Genomic DNA, 22,962 nt, shown 5'->3' with positions numbered 1-22,962 from the left:
ACAGACATTTTTCTTGCACTAAGAAAAAATATATGGAAGTTTTAAAATTATAAAAATTTTAATGAGATCAAAAGGGTGCAGCATGAGGAATAGATGAAAGTATGCCTTGGGCAATCTCTGGGCTAACTTTTGGAAAAAATTTGTCATTCGCCATTAATGGTTCTAATAGTTTGTCCAACTTAGCCATATTTCATTTTTTTCTTATTCTTGATATGCACAATTCTCATGTCCACACTGAAAAGAAAAAAGGATTTAGCTTTGTAGAAATCAATAGATTATTGTAAATTCTTAGCTATATGGAACTTAAATTAGTGGCAGGGTTATCAATGATTATTTACTCTGCCTATATCCTTTTGATTGAATTGCCCAAGTTTAAGTTATGGGAGCACTTACTCAGGAGCACTGCCTTCCCTCATAAAGAGGCAATTCCCAACAGGGTGTAGAACATAGGCTTAAATTCTGGTTCATATTTTATATCATTCCCCAATAAAATAAAAGGAAAATAGTTAATTTAAATAACCCTTTAGGGAAAAGTAAAAAGAATAGAGAGAGCTGAAAAAAAGAAGAGAACATCTAAGAGAATATCTAACAGGAGACCATGCATGCCTTCTCCATGCATTTTCTGTTAACTGCATTTTCCTGATTCTCACACCTGCATATGTTCCTTCCTGCTTAGCAAAGTTTGAGAAAGGGTGATCCATGTATTCAGCACAGCTTGTAATTTTCCACAGCATGTAGGTCTGACTTTTCTCCAGTGTTCTGCATATTGTCGCCACCTGTTTTATTCCATTTTATTAGAGATAATTGTCCTCATGGGTCCCCAGTTGACACGCCTGGAATGAGTTATCTGCCCTCTCTCCCTTGGCCCCTCCCTCAGCTGCTACTCACTCAAAAGGGTCGCTGGGATCTGCCCTCTGGAGCTCTGGAGGGATGGGGATTCTTTTGTAGTACATTTCCCAGTCGAAGGCGCCTCGCATGGCATCCCCAGCTTGTGCCTCATACCCAAAGTGATTGTGGTCAATGACATCGATCATGGGGCACACGATGGTTTTGTGGTTTAGTGCAATTTGGTCTGAAAAATGAAAGCACAAAATAGGAAATGACATGCCTGCCTAGGTCATCTATCATTTTTCAGCAAAGAGAAGCCTACAGATCCCTCCTAATGCATAGCGCTTGCAGCCTGGTTCCCTGTTGTCGTTAGAGCACTTCGCGGAATCTCTGAAAGCTAGACTTAACCTGATGGGACAGTGATTAGGTACAATTAGTGTTGTTGTATTTTCCTTTAAAAAAGTTATGTCTCAGAGAGGATTGCAGAGAGTCCATTTAGCTCTACCTCTGTCACACTTGTGTTCTGACCTGTCCCCAATCTGTCATTTTATAGTGCATCCAACATGCATGGAGTATAAACAGGACTTGTGTTCCTTCAAGCATACTGCTGAGAAAATATTCGCCTTCTTTCTAGAGCTTCCAAAATGTAAATATTTAACTTCATGGGTTTTTTTTAGCATCTAATCTCATAATGGCCATGGTGGTTGTCCTTCTCCTAAATGCTGACAGATCATACACAGAATTCTTTGCTCTCAGGCTTATCAGAGATTTTCCCAAGTCCTATTTTGCTACTGTTCTTTGATATAGACTCTGTTTGCCAAAGCTATACATTTTTATCTTCTTTCATCATATTCAAAATATATTAGATGGCCTGATACTACTGTGACTTTTCCTGCTACCATTAAATTCTTGAGCAACTACTAAGTGATTTATAATCATGCTATTTCTAATCTTCCTAGCATCCCTGTAACGTGGCTATTATTATCATTCCCAATTTATGTATGAGGAAACTGAGCTCTGAGAAGTTAACTTGTCAAAGTCACTCATCTTTTGAGAGTAAGAACCAGGATGCAGCCCCTGCTTAACGGTCCGGTCCTAAAACCTCTGGTCTTTCCAGTCAGCCACGGTGCTTCTCATGTAGCAGAAAGGTGACATCTTTTCGAGTTCCAGCTCCTTCCTTTTCCATGCAGATGTTATTATTGTGAGACATTAAGAGCCAGTGCAGGAAACGGGCATTTACATAGTTTGGCTCACCTAGAATAGCTACCTATGATGTATTTTCTTCCCAAGAATGTGCATTTAATCTACATTTATTATAACAAACTAGTATTTCTGACAGGTAGAACTCTTAAGTATGAACATCTGCTTTCCGGTTATTTGGAAGACCTTTGGAGGTGGCATGTGGAATAAAATACATTTAAATATCTTTAAAAAAAATCTGATATCGTTTAGAAATAATGAGGTTTGGTTATTTCAGTATCATTGTTTTGATGACAAACATAAAGCAGAGTTTGGAAATGACAGAATCCTGTGGAAGATCTCCCCTCCAGATCTACATGCCATTTCATTCATTCATTCGTTCATTCGTTCATAATTCAACAACTATTTATTAAGTAGAAACTACACACTTGTCACTTTTCTAGGTTCTGGGGTTAGATGAGAGAATAACAACCACAAAAATCCCTGTCTCCAGGAATGGAGCAAAGACAATCCATATACATAATAAACAACTAAATTATATAGTATGTTAGAAGGTGATAACTGTGATGGAAAGAAAATAAAACAGGGTAAGGGGAATGTGGAATGCTGGCATGTGGAAAGGGTCACAATTTTAGATAGCGTGACCCTAGTAGGCCTCAGAGAGCCTGAGGTCACCTTAATCTTATTTCGGCTAATTAGAGGACAGAGAGCCCCTCAGCACTATTTCAAGTTAATCTCCTCCAGGGCTCTATGAGCATCCATTTGCACCTGGGCAAGCCTTGTAGTGGGTATTAACCTTTATCTACATGGTGTTTCCCCATAGATGTCTTTGACCGTCATTGCTCTGTCCAAAAATATTTCTTCTCTCACCTCTTCAGGTGTTTTAGTATTAAGGTTTCAGTGACTTTCTTCAATCACCTTCAGACTCAGGTTGATTTACAAGTTCCTTGACCAACAAGGAGTCCCAAAGTGACCCAAAGAGAATGAGTCTGTTAAATTAACTGCCAACTTTCTCTTCAAATTTCCTTTCAGCTCTCATCCAGCTGCACTTGCTTAGGGTGAAAACAGCATGACTAATTTTTCATCTAAGACTTGTGCCTACATTTCAATTTCCAGGGATCAAAAAAACAGACTCTTAATGGGAAATTGAAATTCAGGTATAATCCCAAGGTGAAAAATGAACCAAGAAACTGTGTGGCTCCGCCTGTTTTTTCATTTTGGATGATGTGTCAAGACATTGATAGAGGAAAATACAAAAAGATAGTGATCCTGAGCTTGAATCATTTCTTATCCATCAGGCCCACAGGAAATGAAATGCTTTAATGAGAAAAGGTAGGTTTCTCTTTATTCTCTTTTTCTTTTTTTTTTCTACTTTCCTTCTTCCTTTTTTTTTCTTGTTACATTCCTATGAACAATCAGAGACTCAATAATTGGCATTTAGGGAGTGCTTTGGCTCATAAATAAATTAGGCCTTTTGCTGACTTCCTTGAGTATTCAACACCATATAGGTCAAATTCAGTTTGAGGGAATCTCACTGTTGCTGATGAAACTCTAAATTGCTATGTCCTTGGACAAGGTACTTCTAATTAAATGCTCAGAGGAGTCTCTGGCCGTGGGACCACTGAAACATGCCTGCTGGTTAGGATGGCCGGGCAGTCGTCTGCGTAGGAGTGCGTGCACTGAGTGAGGGTGGGGTCTGAGTTACTGGTCATTTCCTGTTTTAAATCCTATACAGTTTCAATTGATTTTTTTCCCCCACATCTTTTACTAATGGAGCTTTGCTGGTTCTAGCTGAAATCCTACATGGTAGTCAATAACAGCAAATCATTCTTTCTGAGGCAGCTATTGTGAAGGTAGTTGTTACTGGCTTCAGCTCCAAAGCCAGGGAAATATTTACAATAAAAGTTGATTTAGCGAAATCAGGAAGAATAGGAAGGAGTACAATATGTGTGCACCAAGAACTTTTTAGAAACATATTTTTTTTTTTCAGGCTTATAATTTATTTCTTATCCACTAATGGACTTTATATCTGACTTCATTGTAAAATAAAAAACAAAGTAGTCAAGCTGGAACTGATCCACACATATGTTCTAGCTTGAACGCCTTTCAGTTCTTTCGAGTTTCTAACAGTTCAGGTGCGACTTCTTTCCCTCCTCTTAGCCATCGTGTGAGCACTCAAAACGTATCACCTGGATAGCAGCATTTGGGAGGGTTCTCTATAAACATGGGGGATTATATATATTGGGATATAGGCTGGTTCTGGAAGTGGAAGGCAGAACTGGCTTTATAAATCCTGGAAAATGTCAGGGTGCTTACACTTTAATTGTATCCTGGAGCTGAGTAATTTTCTTTCCTCATCTCTTAACAATCCTATAATAATTGTTAAACTGTGTGTGTGTGTGTATTTTAATCTTATCGTAGTTACAGGTAGTATTTTTAAATATTTTTCTCTTTTAATGTTTACCCAGTGAATATAACTGCAATGAAGGAGAACGCCTAAGATAAATGAAACCTTTTCAAACCTTAAGTTAGATTGCGGTTGGTGTTATCTAAAATGTCAAATTTAATGCAGTTTTCTAGTTACCTCTTTGTCCTCAGTAGTGGTTAAGATAGAATTCAAGGTTCCCACTGTAAAAATTGTAGAAGAGGTCTCTAGCCTTTTTCAATTGCAAACTAAATAGAAGCAAGCCGCGCACCCTCTCTGAAGGAGGGCCATTCCCCCAGACCCTCCTGGTTCCCAGGAGGCTGCTGTGAGGATGTGTACTCACTGAGGAGCGGGGGCAGCCAGTTCACATTGACCTCGCAGTGGGAGTCAAGGAACGTCAGGACTTCTCCTCTTGCCATGGATGCCCCCAAGAGTCGGGTCCGGATGAGCCCCTCTCTTCTCTTGGTGCGAACAATCCTCACTTTGGAAAATCGGGCCATGTATTCTTCTAACTTATCCTTCAAGTGTTCTAGGAAGAAAGTAGAAAATGCACAGAAAGAACACAAAACATGAGTGGCAGCAGAATTACCCACGGGTGTTTATGCATAGAGAGTACATGAATGACGAATCCGAGCTCAAGTCCATTTTTCTCCTCTCTTCATCCCAAGGGGAGATACTAGTTAGATTTTAGACCCAGAGGTTTTTATACTTTATACTTTCCAAAATGCTTCATTAACTGCAAATACTGCCCTTTGTTTGAACACTGTAGAAGACACTGACACACCAGAGGTCTACCACACAGTTACTGTTGGCCAGCTGCCACAGTGCTTAATCCTGGCCATCACTCTCCAGGATGGGCATCGGCCCTCTGTTTCCTGCTATGTAAAGTCAGAAGAGGATTCTAGTATATGGGCTCTTTCCAGCAAGACTTCCCCTACTATTCTGTGTGTTGAAAATAATGCACGTAAAAGCACAAGAAAAGAATCTCTCTCTCAAATCAACAAGAACCAAATAGCTTTTTCTCCCCCACAAGGTAATAGCAAACTGGTAAGCAAGTTCAGCATCTGGCTTCTGATTTCAAGCAGAAAAGTGACTGACTCGCTGTTGACGTTAGATATGGAAAGGGGAAGGCAGATGAGATACTGCACAGTCATTTTGAACTTAGCTATTTAAGATTAGAAAACAAAAATCTGGAAATCTTTCCTTGCCTAATTAAAAACAAACAGTGGGAACAAAATCAAATCAGGTAACTGATTTACAGAATAAAACATTTCCTACTGGCTGTGATAAAATGCATGAATTTCTCAGTTCTTTTTACACAAACAAGCGCTTTTGCTGGCTTTCTGTGGGATATATACTCATATAATTTACATCCTCTGCTTTCACTTTGTCACCTCTAAGATTTTAGGAGTCTTTACCAAGTGTGGTCTAATATTTATTGAAACAGAATCTTAGTACGCAGTATGTTCTGGAGTTTTCTTTTTCAAACTTGCTCTGCATGCCTGCAATCAAAGGCAATATTATTATTAAGTCTCCTCAGATGATCTGTAGCAATAGGGATTCATGTAAGGATTTATGATCCCTTCCCTGCTGTCTAATTTAACAGAAGTACTCTGCATTGGAGTTTCTCTGTACATAAGAGTTTATTCTTATTCTTATTGCTTCTTCTTATTATTAGCATAGTGTTTAAAAACATATCAATTTTCTTTTTTTCCTTGACTGCCCTATAACTATATTTTACAAATGTGTCAAGTAAAAAAACATTTGGCTTTCTAATTTTCACTATAAAAGAATACTGGTGGGATCTCTCACAGGAGTGTTTCTGCTCAAAATATGTTCCCCTCTGTTTTGTTCTTCCTGTAATGAACAGAGATATGGAGGTCAGACTATAGACAGCAAAGATTCAGGATTTGGAGTCAGAATAGACGTTGGTGAGAGGTCTCTGGCAGTGAAATATATAAGTAGATCATGCAAACTCTCTAAGCCTGAATTTCCTAACCTATAAAATATGGGGAATTTGTTTGTTTGTTTGTTTTTTCCTCTTAGAGTGTAGTGGAGGGTAAGCTTTGGTGAGAGACCTGACAGTGCTCATTCAACAGTCATTTATTAAATCAATAATTGGTGACTTTGGTAAGTCACTTAGTACAAATATAAAGAGAAACAGCATTTCTAGCTGAAGGAATGCCTTTGAATGCTAAGCATGAAAGATGAAGAATATATAATTTTCTGTGCTTTGGTGGGATTTTGATAATTCATCATCTTCTGTTTATTGCAAATTTAAAGAAAAAAGATTTTGGCCGGCAATGAACGAACACATAGACTTTATAGTAGTATTGCAGTATCTCAACCAAGAGGCTGGCTCCGCCATGTGTCTCTCTGCTTTGAAACAGGTGTGCTGTGCCGAGGGCCTACCTCCTGTCCCCTCCCCTTGCTCACTTCTCCCCTGCCCTACTCTGTGCAAGCTGCAAAGAAAGATTCCAGAGGACTACACAACACAGCGCCACCTGTGAATAAGACTGGAGCTTCACTGTCTCGTTAGGGAAATAAAGCAGAGACCCGCGACCCAGTTGCTCAGTCAAAGGCCAAGACTAAGGGAGAAGTGATCAATACCAGGGCTCTGTATATGTGCCAGTCTTGGAAGGCCCGTGCCCTGTCAGGACTTCCCACAGTAATGAACATTAATGGAACCTCTATAATCTCATTACTGTAATTTATTTAGGCGTTGAAATCCTTCTGTATCACCCATGTACAAACAAATTCCATTCTATACGTTTATTTGTGAATAGATTGTGCGGGCCACAGAACATATTGTCTCATGAAAACAGTGTCACGACAGTCATTGGGGACTGCAAATAGATCACAAACATTTGTTAAACCTACTAAAACAGTGTTTTTTTTTTTTCTTTAAACTCCATTGTTCTTTTGTCAAATGTACCAGTAGGAGTACCATCTTGGCAGTCTAGGCGCATTACTTCTTTCCTCCCTGACCCCTAAGGACTAACAGGGCCTCTCTTGGGAGAGAGGGGTAATAATTCTCTATAGCTGCATAAGAGTAAATCGCTCTAGAAGACAGTTGCTTCCCAGGTGTTCTAAAGCGAGAATCAGGGTTGTCGGTCACCCAGGCATGGTTGTCCCAACTTTGGATTTAGACTTCCACACTTTTTAGTTTATTGTGGGGACTACCTCTATATATTTCCTTTTCCTCTATGCACATTTTATGTTCTGTGCATTTTTCTTTTATCGAAGCCCATTCTAATGTATTAAAAGGATTGTATGATATGAATTCACTAAGCACAAGGGGTTTGACCCCAAATACAGTTCACTAAATGTTCAGATCAATTCCTCTAGTTTGAACCTTGTGGTAATAATAATTATGTTGCTTTGCATCAGAATAATGATCTAGTTGACTGCCCTTGTGAGGGGTCCATTCTCTCACAGTAGTTCAGCTAATTACCTATAACTCACAATGAAGACAAGTATCATCAGTCTAATTAGCACATTACACTCTCATACAAGGGATTTACTGTGGATGGTGGGGATGGCTTTAAATGTAAAACATTTTGCATTTCTTTTGTATGAACAATTTTTAGATTCATTTCTAAAATATTATTAAAAATATTTTAAACATGATTTTATAATATTAATTGAAGCACAGCATCTTTGAAGATCACTTTTGAATTTGCTTCATTTTAAAGAATAACAAGAGAATTTATGGTATTTTTATAAAACAGCGATTTCTTTAGTGACTATGAGACATTTGTAGAACCATTAAAATACTTTTGGTCAGTGGCCCTAGACTACTAGTGGATATACTAGTATTAAAATCCACTGATTGGTATCCTGATGACCTGGAAGAGTAAATACAACTTCTAATATGCCAGTTTTTGCCAGGGTTTATTGTGTCACTGTGAGGCAATAATGAAATGAAAAGGTATACTCAAGTGAAATTTTGTTGTCTTGCTACTGTGAATATTAAATTTAGCAGTTTTCTGAATGTATTTTCTTCTTCCTAGAAATTTCACTTTTGCTCTATAAACTTATATGGAGAATGTATCATTCACTAGTATAGTTAGTGATTAGAGTAAAAACTAAATACTAAAAAAATCACCTTCAATGATTTGCACAGTCAAGACTCAAGGATATGGGTTCTAGATCTATTGCCGACTTGCTGTGTGCCTCTGGGTAAGTCACTTCACACCATTCAATCTCATTTTTCTCAACTATAAGGTGAAGGGAATGTGACTGATTGATCTTAAATATTCCTTCTAGTTCTATGATTCTATGACTTCCCTTGTGAGGTTTTACTTATAGAGTAGATGTAGTCCTATCAAGTACTTAGTTTTTCCTAAAAAGCATCCTAATGATTGGTATTTCGGTATTTCTTTGAGCTATGTCTTACTTTTGAAAGCAAGAGTCAAGTCAAAATAAAGGTAACATGTTTCCGAGGTTTAGCCAAAAAGCAAACTCCAAGGTATTTTCTTTGGTCAGTATAGCGTCTGTCTAATCTCCTGCAGTTCACTGTCTATAAGACTGTCACTGATGTCAAAATAATGACTTTGATAAACTGTAAGTTCATCAAAGATTTAGGTCTGTTCAATAAGTTATGCTTATTATGTCAGAAAAATATAATAACAGAGTTTAGATAGCTTTCTGGACTACCTTTGAGGGATTGTTCCCAAGGGGACAGACACTCTGGGGACCATCAGTGTTATAGAGCACGGCCAGGGTGTCCCAAGTGGAGGACTCACCTAAGGCCAGACGAACAGCTGCTTTGGCTCAGCAGCTGGTATTGAGGTCCAGCAACCTGTTGCCCAGTTTCTTCCATCTTCTTGGAATTCCCTAATTTACATCTCAAGGGGAGAGCAGGAGGGGCCAAGAGACACTATTCATCTGGAGATAGGGATTTCTGTATTTAAGTACATATCTATGGAGATGAAATTTCTTTGATGTTTATACTTTGGTGTTGGCAGAATGTGGTAGAATCTGACCTTAAGATCATATAAAATATGGGCTAGTTATTATGGGTGATGCCTAATTATGAGTTCTCAAATGAAATGGATTATAAATACACAGAAATAAACTTTCTGGTTAATCTTTATACAACAAGAATATACTATTAAGTGCAACTGTAAGTGTTCCAGATAATTTGAGGTCTTATGACAGTGACAAGAAGTACTTCACAATTAGAGAATATAAGATATTCTTTCATTTCTTAATCTATTTGGCATATGCCATGTGTATATTTTAACCCAAAGTGGCAATGTTAAGGATAACTGTGCACATAGCAGGACCTGTAGACACTTTTTCTATATTCTTTACACAGGAGAAATATACAGACTTTAAGTCTCTAGTTGAATTCCAGAAAATTGTCAATCTCTTTGTGTCCTGGTTGACTATACTAAATCTGTCCCTTTTGATAGCATTCAAATATAGACATTTCACATATCTCTAGAGCACAAAAAATTCAACCAAGAAAGCAACAGAATTTCTGAAATCATATTCAATTGCTTCTATTATGATTTCAACTGTGTTCTATCTCTGAATGTTCTATTCTCTATTCTTTCAATATGCAAGGCATCAAGTCATTTGGGAAATAGCTGAAGACATCAAACTTAAATAAATAGACAAAATGTATTCCAGCTAATATAAATAAAGAAAAGATAGAATTAGAATGTCACCCTTTTGCGATCCCTAATGAACTAATGGATCAAGCCAACAGCGGCTGCTAACATCACAAAAGGAGCCGTGATAACCTATTCTGCGCCTCGTGATGAAAGAATACATCACTGCCTATGAAGTATTCATGCCAAAAGCATTGCATCTGAATTTGATTATGCCTTTAGATCTAACAACCCATTTATAGGAAATCAAGGATTGAAGCATATGTTAAATGGCACAGCAGGGAGATAATCACCAAATTCCAAACTTTCGGAAGTTCCTCTGGACAAACAACTTGATTTCTTCAATGAATAAATTAGAAGGAAAAAGAAAAGAAATGGAAAGAAAATCCCAAAGACTAAAGGACACTTAGGAAATATACCAACCAGTCACAATGAGAGGACCTAATGTGGATCCTGATTCAAAGATATAGTTGAGAAAGAAAAAAGGGGCCCCTGACGTCTGGGAACTGGTCTGATGCTCACAGCAAGGCCATCTTGTTCTCCTGTTGACCTAACAATCTTACAAAACATCAACATCTGACAAGGTTACTCTGAGACCACGATAAAGTGAGACAAAAACAAGATCACTGTGAAACCGACAATACACCACATATTCCTCTGTCTTGGCTGAAATGAGTGACTGCTACTTTTTACCAATTATATTTTTGTCCAGTTTTGGAGAGGATTTGAGATTTTTTTTCCCCATGAGGTTCCTTGACTCCATGCAATCATGGGAGGAAAGAATTGAACACCATTCTTCATGAGTCTTTTGCATTTCTGCACGTTTTGTGAATGAGGCCATGACTACTGTTTGTTCTGGATTATCTTTTCGAGGATGTTTATATAGCGAACAGATGTGGAAGACAGAGATTGTCTCTCTCGGGAGTAAAGGGCAGGCTTATTTATATCCTTGGTAGGTAGAGATAATGTCTCCCTCTGTGTGCTTGCTGCCCATTATAAAAGATTTGAGTTCCATAAAATCAAGATTCCTTCCCTATAATACAACCCACTGATTGTGCAGGTGTCCATCTGGGCACATCTGCATTGCCTCTGTGTGACTTGAGGGCAAGGGGATCTGACATAGGCATTCTGATCATCATGCTGCTTGCTGTGCTATCAGCACTAAAGTTCAGTGTCTCAGACCCAGGAATCTCATGTCTTCTGCCTGCACCCATTAAGCAGTGGCAGGCTAACTTGTTAACTTGCAAGTAGAGTAAAATCTTAGATTCTTCACAGTTCTTTACAGAGAAGAGGGAAGGCCACTGAGGAAGGACTCCTAAACACTCCATGGCAGTTTTGGAGTTTCGTGACCAGGGCATGGAGAGAAATCTAGGGGAAGCAGATGTTGGTAATTATGCATGCCAGACTATCCAATTCTAACCCCTGGCATAGCCTAGCTCTGGCCCAACTGAGCTCCACTTCATTGCTCACTTCTTTCTCGGTATTTTCTCCTCCAGTTAAGTCCTTTTAGTATCTGAAAAGATCTCTGTCCTCACAAAAAAATATCATAGTGAGAAATAATGAGCAACGTTTGCCTGGCGAATTCTGATCCTTTTCTGTGGTCAGCTCTTAGAACCCTAGATTCCCACATAGAGAATAGGGATGGGATACATTTCAGGGTGGGGTCTTCTCTTGGCAAGTCAGGTAGGCCTGGACACGAGGCAGATTCCTTGGGGTCCTCTCTCTCTCAATCTCTCTTTTTCATCATTTGCTTAAAGAACAATTGAGTTATACATTTTCAGAATGGCTTTAAATGTGTAACGTATTCAGAGTAACACAGAAAAACCAAGATGCCACAATACCTGTTCATTCACCCGGGGCATGGCCCTTTATGGACTAGTAAATAGCCATAGATCTAGTGCCCAGCATCACTCAAGGAAAGCTTCTTTCTCCATGTTAGGACTGTAAATGTGTTTAAGGTCTGTGAAATGCTCATATATGAAAGATTATTTGTATAATACATTATGAATAAAGGCCGCCAAAGTGAAAAAAATATTATAGGTGCCACCATACATAAAAGGATTAAGAACTTTTTCAGAAAAAACATGTGTAAGAGAGAGAGAGATCTACAGTTAAAATATTTATTTCCTTTGCCATTTTTACTTATTTATTTATTTTTTTTGTGAGGAAGATCAGCCCTGAGCTAACATGCATGCCAATCCTCCTCTTTTTGCTAAGGAAGACTGGCCCTGAGCTAACATCCATGCCCATCTTCCTCCACTTTATGTGGGACGCCGCCACAGCATGGCCTGACAAGCAGTGCGTTGGTGCACGCCCGGGGGCCACCAGCAGCGGAGTGCGCGCACTTAACCACTATGCCACGGGGCTGGCCCTTCTTTGCCATCTTTTATATTTAGAGTATATACTCTTAGAATGATTTTGCAAGAAGGTAAATAAGAGATTACTTTACACAAAATATTTTGGTAATAGCCTAAAAACTGCCAATACAAATGTATACATATGCAAATGCATATATAAATGTAGCATATCTGCAATGCAGCTTTTATTTCAGTTCATGTATCACAAATTTATTTGCACATTAATTACTTATTTCAATTTTGAGAAGGTAATGTATATTTAGTTATAACAGAAATATTTGAATTCTATTTTTCCTTTTCCACAGTATTTTCTTAAGGACTATTTAAGAATTGGTTTTGTTTGACGTTTCATATTTCTCAAATAGTTCATATTTAGATTATATCATATTTTTCTAAGCCTGTTGTATTTTTCAAAAGTCATTGTAATTAAAGGACTTCTGTGAATGAATAAAATGACATAATCTGAATATAATTTATAGTTTGTTCTGTTTACATGAACCTAGAATGAAAACTCTATATTTCTCTAAGTCAGGCAATATAAAATTTACTGTTAATTCAAAATTATTTTCTTTATATTATTTCTTCTGCTGCTGTAACTTCTACCTCAAAGGAAAAACATGTAAATGAAAACTGGATAAAACTCAGAGGCTTTTTTCTATGTAATACTGTTGCTGGATATTTTGAACTCACCGTAAGTTGATCCATTTTAATACAATGGAAACATCTCTGCCTTTTAATAATTCAGTAGTTTTATTAGATTTTCAACATTCCGTGTACTGCAAAGAATAGGCCATTAGAGTTTACAAGTTTCCATTTGTACCAAGTACATGATAATTCAGTCTAAATGCTCAAATGTAAAAATCTTACCATCAGTATTACAAATAGTCATTGGTTCAGTGTTATACTATTTGACTCTGAAAATATTAAAGAATTTTGCCAAAGATAGTGTTAGGCTTTAGTCTGTAGATATCAGAGAATTGCTTAAATCTAGAAAAACATTACATATAATGCAATCTTTTAAATAAAAAACCCTATACAAATAACATTTGAATCATCAATGTTGACATAGGAGAACAAATCTCTAAATTCATCTAGATTACCTCTTCCTTTCACCCACTCAGTTTTTTTTAATTGTGGTCAAATACATGCAATATAAAAACTACCATCTTAATAATTTTTTTGTACATTTCCATCAGTAGTGTTCAGTATATTCACATTGTGCAATCTCCAGAAATTTTTGGTCTTGCAAACTGAAACTCTATATTCATTAAACAATAACTCCCTATTTTTCCCTTCCCCCAGCCCCTGGAAACCAACATTCTACTTTCTATATCTGAGTTTGACTACTCTAGATACCTCATATAAGTGGAATCATACAGTATTTGTCTTTTTGTGATTGGCTTATTTCACTCAGCATAACGTTCTCAAGGATCATCCATGTTTAGCATGTGTTAGAATTTCCTTGCTTTTTAAAGCCGAATAATATTCCATTGATGTATATGCCACATTTTGTTTATCCTTTAATCTGTCAATGGGCATTTGGGCTGCTTCCGTCTTTTGACTACTGTGACTAATGCTGCTATGAACACAGGTGTACAAATGTCTCTTCGAGACCCGCTTTCAATTCTTTTGGGCATGTTCCTCGGATATATATACCCAGAAATGGAATTGCTGCATCATATGGAAATTCTATTTTTAATTTTGTCAGGAATTGCCACACTGTTTTCCATAGCAGCTGTACCAATTTACATTCCCACCAACAGTGCACAATGGTACTCATTTAGTTTTAAAGTCCTTGTGATCCTTTTCATAAAAATGTATATTTAAACAAATCCCATTTTGGTTGAATGTGGAAGGAAAACTCTAGCAAAGGTCTTGAGAACTACCTAAAAGTCTTGAGAACTACAAAAAAATTCCTCCAAAGTGACTCTTCCTAATCCACTAAGTACCAAATATTCTATAAAGAAAGAAAAGTCTGAATACTGACAATGACGTATACTTTCAATATAGACTATAACAGCTATCAAAGAAAATAGCACAGACACCAGTTTCAGAACTAAAATTGTACAAAAAAAGCCTCCAGAACTTGTTTCTTTTCTCTCACTGCGATGTAGGTTTCAAATAAAGTGTTCTTTATTTGAAAACATCCTAGTTTTCAGCATAAATATGCCTTATGAATATAGAGTACCAACACCTGATTTACATAAATCTATGCCAATTCCTCTCTGCATGCCTCGCCTCCTCCAACCTTAGGTGTGTGGCCTGCAGGCTGCATTTAGTGACCAGCAGGCCTCTTCCCTTTCTTAGCCTTCCTTCTTCATTATCAAATATATCAGGAAGTCAAATGGCACTTTGTACTTAGTTGTCTTAGTTAATTAATTCCCCTCATATTTACCAATTTATCTTTTAAATATCTATCTTTTTCCCATTCTTCCAAGAAAACTCATTCCTTATCTTTCAATGATCCCTTAATCTCTAAGACTGTCAAAAATGCACATTTTATAAGATAATTTGTCTTGAGAGATAAGGGGCAACTACTTTAAAAAATAAATTTAACAAAGAAAAAACATCAAAAGAACCAGTATATTTATGCTTTTACCCTCCGGAGTCCTTAAGGGTTAAATTCCCATTCACAAATTTCACGACTTTCTAGCTACTTCAACAACTTCTTAATGTGTTTTGCTCAACACTAGGTTACATGATTTTTAAATGGATTGTTTTTGTATTCCAACATGAATGCTACTGTAAATTATTGATTTGTTGGTACCTGCACACATATTCATAGCTTGGATAAGTAGTCTTTTGTAAGCTAGTTTGACTCCTAATGACCATCTCCAAAAATTGGGACTAAGAGTAAATTTTTCCCATAAAAATAATTAATGATTGTCTGTAACTTGTTTTCCTAAGACAAAAATCACTATGAGAAATGAAGACTCTGGGCCTACACAATTGTGAAGTAATGTGAGCCACATCAACAAGGCTGTGACAAGAGGTCTTCACATATTGAGGTATATGGGGTAACTTGTGGTTCAAAACAGATTCAGCTTGAACTAAAAAAGCCTGGCTTAAACGGCCTATCAAGCATACATGTACCTCTGCTTTAACCGTTAAAAAATACACTCCCTTAAGATAAGAATGTATATTTCCCCTCCTACAGCGCTATCACCAGTAATGGTAACACCCTCGTCCCATTGGTAAGGCCACTAGTATTAGTCCCTTTCCTGACATGACATCAGGGTCATGTTGACCTACTAATTTGCAACTGAATACCTCTTTGAAACTTTGATGAATATGTATCCTGGATGTGTTTAATGTATGTTCTTTGTTCTCAAAATGTATAAGACTGTACTGAAAACTATGCTTCTCCAGAAAGCTTTCTTCCTTTGTTCAAACTGCCTTCCTGAGTTCTAATCCTTACTCTGGCTCAAGTGAAATTCACCTTTTCTCTCTTATCTATATAATGGTTCTTGGTTATTTTGTATCAACAGCTGTTAATAAAGTGAAGTCTCAGCCTCCCAGTGAAACCAGATGCTGTATGTATTAAATTAGCAAGTTACATGGAATTCACTCTAAATTTAAGGGATTTATGAATTCATTTAAGCAATTTTTAGAAAACTCAGAGTGATAAAAAACCAAAACCAGGATGCCTAAGAAAGGGAGAAATTGATCTTCAAGTGAATGAAAAAGCATAAAATTCAGGTAGGACAAAAAACAAAGCCAAGTAAACCCTAAAATGTCATATATCACCCATACATCAAATGGGAGCAATAATATGTTTGCCCTTTTGAAAGTACTTTTTTTGGTTAGGAAGACCATCCCTGAGCTAAGATTCATTCCAATCCTCCTCTTCCTCCACTTTATGTGGGATGCCGCCACAGGCATGGCCAGACAAGCGGTGCATTGGTGCGCGCCCGGGATCTGAACCCGTGTCACCAGCAGTGGAGCGTGCGCACTTAACCGCTACACCACAGGTCCGGCCCCCTGAAAGTACTTTCAATTCTGCATTTCTTTCTAGTTAAAAAAAATTCTGGTCTAATTCACACATACATGTTAAAAGCCATTTTTTTTTTTGTTCAGTGTCTTCAGAAGCATGTACTGGAATTACTGGGTGGGAATGTTACGTGGGTAGAGGTATAGGGAATGTAATCTCAGATTAGCATGTGTGTGAGTAATTGAATAATGTCACGGATAACTGCCAAAACAGCCATAAACACCTCTGGGGTTTGACTTGACTTCACAATAAATAAAGACAAATTGGAAAGAATTCCTCTAAATGGTTAGTATGAGAAAAATGCTATGTCAGAATTTCAATTTAGATGAGACCACAACTAAATTAAATATCTGGGAATTGGTCCTGTTCCCAAGCCTACCGAAACCCACAGTTCCTAGCAATATTCTTGTACTGCAATATAGAAGGAGGCATGCAGGAAATGGGCTGTCTGCCCTTGCTGAGGAAAATTGCTACAGGTATGTCGTCTCAAGGAATTGCTCCATTTCTTGATAATGCTCTTAAAGAATGTAAAGGGATCGTATAAGATATTATCTTGTTTTAAAATTTAAAAAAGAAAACACTAAGAAGACCAAAAATATGCCTCATGTTTTTGAATAAAAAGAACCAATAGAATAAGCAGCAAAATATGACAAAGTAATATATGGACATAATAATAATAGTTGTGTCTACAATTACTGAGTGCTTATAATATTTCCAGACTCTATTCTAAGATATATTCATGTATTAATTTATTAGGTCTTCATTTTGCAGATGAGGAAAATGATACTTATTTACAAATGAGGAAAATGAGGTTAAGAAATTTGCCTAAGATCATACAGTCAAACAGTGCCTGGACTACTGTAAGAACTTAATAAATGTCAGTGATTATGTCAGGAGGAAAAAAAAAAACTTGAACCCAAATGTATCCATCAGGAATCTTTTAAGCATAAAGGAATTTAATAGGGGAAATTAGATACTTATAGCAGTAATATATAATTATTACAGAAGACCTGGAAATTTCAGGAAAGTGGAAAGAAGGGAAAAAAAAATCACTAGGAGTTTTCCACCAGAAGTCATTCACAGTTAATAAGCCAGACAGAGAAAGACAAATATTCCATGGTATCACTAATATGTGGAATCTAAAAATTAAAAAAAGTCAAATTCATAGAAATAGAGAGTAGAAAAGTGGTTGCCAGGGGTTGAGGTATGTGGAAATAGGGAGAGGTTAGTAAAAGGGTACAAATTTCCAGTTATAAGATGAATAAGGTCTGAGGATCTAATGTATAACCTGGTGACTATAGTTGATAACACTGTTCTGTATTATTGAAATCTGCTAAGAGAGTAGAACTTAAATGTTCTCACCTCCAATCCCCAGCCGCCCACCAAAGAAAGGTAAATATGTGAGGTGATGGATGTGTTAACTCAGTGGAGGGAATCCTTTCACAATGTATACGTATATCAAATCATCATGTTGAACACTTAAATATGTTACAATTTTATTTGTCAATTATACCTTAATAAAGCTGAAAATAGTCAATCATTGTTCATATTTTTATTTACTTTTTGGGCTTATATTTAGAGCCTATTTGTTCTTTTAAATCTAACATTAAAATTATCCACTTCATTATCTTAAAATATTACTTTAAATATGCCATAAGTTTTCCTTATTGTTGATTTAGGTTGTTTACGTGATTACAGCCATTACTATTTAATAACATATAATGAATATTTTTATGAATAAATGTTTTCCGAATCTATAATTTTCCTTAGGAGAGATTCCAAGAGCTGAAACTAGCGCATCATAGGGTATAAGTCTAAGTGAAAGGGCTGTACAAATTTATCTAATTAGAAGAGACTGAAAACTCTGTCTTCATTTGCTATGGAAGACAAAGAATTTAGAGTGGCCAAGGGGACTCGAATTGCTGTAAAATCCATTTTCTTCTTTATTGAAAGAGAACTGAGGCCACTTCTCACACCATCAAATTGCCAAGCATCAGCATTTTTCCTCATATGCTTCCCTTCTCTCCTGTTTAACGGAATGAACTCTCTGGGCACCCAAGTAAGGCCATGCTCTCCATTTGTGCACTTGATCCCATTCTTTCTTATCTGCTCAAGAACGTGGCTCCTATAGGCATCCCATCCTTCCCTGCATCCTCATTTTTGGTCTTTGTACTGAGTCATTCCACCTTCAAGTGAAAATATTGTAAAATCCCTTTTAAAAAGCAAACTTTTGGGGCTGGCCCAGTGGTGTAGTGGTTAAGTTCATGCACTCTGCTTTGGTGGACTGGGTTCACAGGTTTGGATCCCAGGTACGGACCTACACACTGCTTATCAAGCTATGCTGTGGCAGGCATCCCACATATAAAGTAGATGAAGATGGGCACGGATGTTAGCCCAGGGCCAATCTTCCTCAGCAAAAAGAGGAAGATTGGCATTGGATGTTGGCTCAGTGCTAATCTTCCTCACCAAAAAAAAAAAAGAAAAAAAAGCAAACCTTCTTTGACCCACACTCTCCTCCAGCTTCTGTCCTATTCACCTGCTCCATTTTTCAGCAAGATTTTGTGAAGGAGTGGTCTAAACTTGCAGTCTCCACTTCATCTCCTCCCATTCTCTCTTGAATCCATGCCTTTTATTCATTCATTCAAGATGGTCTTAGGGATCTGTACAAATAACACTGTGCTAGATACCATGATCATTTACCTTGGAATCAGGCAGGAATTTTGTTTTAGAGAGATTCCTCTGCCAAGACACAGCTCTCATTTAGATTCATAGTAAAAGGGATGTGATGGGAAAACTGACTGTGGAGGTAGGGTAGGAAAGGACAAAGGGAGTTATTACCAAGGAAATGATCTTAAAGTTCACTGACAGAGAAAAGAAAATGGGTTCTGAGGCATACAGGTCTAATTGTGAGCACAAGCACTTTTGTGGTCACCTGCAGGGTTAATTCTGTCTAAGATGCATACTTAGCTGATATATCCAGGGAGGCGAGGGTCATGAAGAAAGATATAGGTCCTGGAAAAAGTCTGAAGTGGTGAAGGCCCCTTGCTTGAGTAATTGAAAGCTAAACTGGACCGAGCGCTATGAAATATAATTTGGTTCTCTTCTCCAGGGAATGGAGGAAATGATCTAATAGGTCTTTTCCATCTCTGCTTTCTGTGACCTCTGGCTGTTAACATCACTTTTCCTCGTTATGTCAAAATGAATTGCCTATTTACCAGTGAACTCTAGAAAGCGTTTTTTCTCCCTAGGTAAGACAACAACCTAGCATTTGCTACACGCACTTCATTTCAACTTAATCAATCTGCCACGGAGTCATTTTAAAATAAGTAATATTATTTCCAGGAAATTTTGCTTACTTGTTGTGCCCCTGGTTCCCCTTCACTGTTAAGCCAGAGCTCCCCCAAATTTTAGAAGAAATTCCCAAGGGAATGTAAAATATATTTGCGACATGGGAAGCAAAACGAAGTGATATGGCCTTTAAATTGCCAATAACTTCCATAGCAGGGTCATTTATTAGTACTGGAATCTGCTCAGGCTGGTTTTTCCCATGACAATAAAATCTGAAAAACACTGATGCAGGATGACTGCATTTATATTCTACAGTATTGCATAAATTTCTCTTTCTTGGGCAGGCAGAAGAAATAGAAATTATTTAAATGTCTTACCAAGCAATAAATAAATGGTATTTATTGGAGATTATATATATATACACACACATACATACACACGTATATATATACATACATAGATACATATATATATGTATCATTTTTGTCACTAAGAATAAGTGAAAAGTGCCTCATGTGTAATTTACAAACAAAAAAATGATCATTCTTTCCTGCACAGTCTTGATTAAATGAGGCAATAAATCATATGTCTAAAACATGCCAAGCATCTGCCAAGGCAAAAGTTGGCTCAGAAAGTGACGAGTACAGAATTGTGGAGCAGTGGGAGTTTTATAGTCTGTCACTAGCGTGACAAGTAATGATAAAGGGCAGCATTATGTCTCCTCTACTGATAGTCCAGCCATATATTTTCCACTGTAATTCTTTTGTTTGGTCCTCTTTATCTTCATTTAAATGGGCTGCATCTCCTTGAGCTGCAGCAAAGATATATATTTTCCCTGCTAATGATGTGTCTCCCAGGGTCCCAGGATTATTTTCACACTTGATGAAGTTCATCTGTGGAGGAGGCCACAATCCATCAGTGTGCTACAAATGGAGCTAGACCTGACGTTGACTTTTTCCACTCTCTGTGGACAGACAAGCCCTGCATTGCCAGCGTTTTACCAGGGTTTCACTCCCAGGAGAGATCTGTTCTTCCTGATTACTTTATAAAGATCCTTTAGCCTGTAACTTCGGCCTGTCTCTCAAAATTTGTGTTAGAGCAAATCCCTGTTTTTGAATCTGAGACTACCCTTTCTACCTATTTCATTAAGATGAGAATAAATAAATATAAATTAAAAGCTATTAAAAATTAATTAATAGAACAAAAAATTAACAAGTTAAGGTCAATGCTAGAAATGCAATGCCTCTCTTTGAACAATCATGAGCAAATAAAATGTAATACAAATGTGGTACAAGGCAGTACTATCGTGAGTGTTGGAAACATAAGGCACAGCCCTCAGAGTTTTGAGGTTTACAGACTCAGCAGGGATACAGTAAATTTTCAGATGGGAAGATAATGCCTCAAAATAGGTTTCATTTATCCAAGCTGTTTGGTATAGATGGTGTAAGGATTCTGAAAGGGAGGATCCTGGAACTTGAACTGGGTGAGTAAGATTTATATAGATGATGGGGAGGAGAGGAAAGTGCAGTATTGGGGATGGAGTAATAAAAAGGCAAGAAATAAGCAGTCCTGAGATGGTCTGTTATTATAAAAACAAAACAAAAAACTAAACAACTGCTGACCCATCAGCCAAAGAACAACAGTCCCTGCTTGGGTGGCCCCTTACTAAAAAATGCAAAACTGTGCAATTATGTGAATCCAAAGGAAACCAAATCACTAAAACAAGCTGTGATATCCAGCTCCTATTTTTTTCCCTTAGTGATTATAATTTCTTAAATGTTTTCATTTTCATACTGATATTTTGGGGAGGTAGTAATAGATGCACAGGAAAAATATTTAATACATAGGATATATATTGAAAAATAAATCTCACCTCATACCTCTAGTACTCCATTTTTCCTACCAGAAGTAACCATTTTTACTTATTTCTTACCTATATTTCTAGAATATGCTAGGCACATAGAATTATATGTGTGTGTGTATATATAGTAGAAATTCATTTATATATCATATATGTTATATTATACTATATTATATATTATTTTATGTTGTATAATGCTATATGGTATATGGTTTGCCATATGGTATTTGTTGGTTTACAGCAGTTGGTGAGTGGTTTACATTTACAAAGTAATTGTTGGTTTACATGTCTGTCACTCCCAACTAGTCTATGAGTACTCAGCATAATGCCTGGCACATAGTAGGTGCTTGGAGGGTGATTGTTAATTGAAGTAAAATTGAATCACAGTAGCCCCTTCTACATACAAGAGGCAAATCTTAAATCTTTTTTTTTTCTTTTGTCATAGTTAAGATGTGGAAAGACAATGTGATTTGAAAGTGGAGCTTAAAAAACAATGATTAGATTAGTATTTCTAGAGTGGGTCCCTAATTAGGCATTAGTTTGAAAAGCAGTCTAGGGCGAGATTGTGGTAGACATTGAATGCCAGATTAAATAAGGAATTTATCTAGTGGGTAATAGGGAACCAGCAATAAGTACTAAGCAACATGCTTTCTGTAGTGCTACGGATATAAGGTGATAAGAACCTAAATCAGGATGATAACATTTTGAAGAAAGAATCAACAAATGTAATGAATCAGAGAATTTTTGCTTGTGAAAGGATCTATCTTCATTTTTAGCAAGGTTAATGCGGCCCAGAGAGAACAAGAAACTTTTCTATAATCATGTACCTAGTAGTAGAACTGTGATTTTACTAGCATTTTCTTATCTAGGTACCTCAGTGTTAGAATGAAGAGTCTGAGATAGTCTGCCTTCTAGAATAAGGTCCTCATCCTTGCTCTAAAGACTGAAATAGCTCTGTCCAGAGAAGAGTGCTCCTTTCACTGCTGTAAGCTGTAGCGTCCCTCTGCACATCTCTGAGACCAGGCTAGTCATTGTCTGGCCCTCAGGCAAGTTCTGGTACCAAAACAACTTGTGCTCAAGTTAGGATATTTGAGGCCAGTCAATTCCACTATAGTTCTCATTCACGTGTATTTCGTGGTCAATGAACAATATGTATATACCCAAATATAATATGTCTACCCTCTCTCCGTCCCTCAGTTGCTTAATGCATGTATGGACCTGTTTTCTTCTACTCTTGAACACCTCTCTTCCCCAAGTCTGTCAATTGTATCCCCTATAGCCCTTGCTCTATCATAAATACATCTCTATATTCTCAACTTTACAAGAAACTTCTCTCTCCTCTCTCTCTCTCTCCCCCCCCTCACCTCTCTCTCTTTTTCAGAGGATAATAA

At 37.2% G+C, this 22,962-nt stretch overlaps 1 protein-coding gene across 1 annotated transcript in view; it reads right to left on the bottom strand.

The window, feature by feature from the left end:
* LOC131411475 (polypeptide N-acetylgalactosaminyltransferase-like 6) overlaps positions 1–22,962 on the bottom strand; it is a 480,632-nt gene that overhangs the window by 190,578 nt on the left and 267,092 nt on the right. The window contains exons 2-3 of the mRNA XM_058550354.1: positions 4,797–4,982; positions 889–1,072 (exon numbers count right to left, since the gene is read on the bottom strand). Coding sequence (XP_058406337.1) covers positions 889–1,072; positions 4,797–4,982 — 370 coding nt within the window. The remainder of the gene's footprint in view (positions 1–888; positions 1,073–4,796; positions 4,983–22,962) is intronic.

The sequence above is a fragment of the Diceros bicornis genome, chromosome 11 (assembly GCF_020826845.1).
Source record: "Diceros bicornis minor isolate mBicDic1 chromosome 11, mDicBic1.mat.cur, whole genome shotgun sequence".
Taxonomy (NCBI): Eukaryota; Metazoa; Chordata; class Mammalia; order Perissodactyla; family Rhinocerotidae; genus Diceros; species Diceros bicornis.
This window is presented reverse-complemented; position numbering and strand designations above follow the sequence as displayed.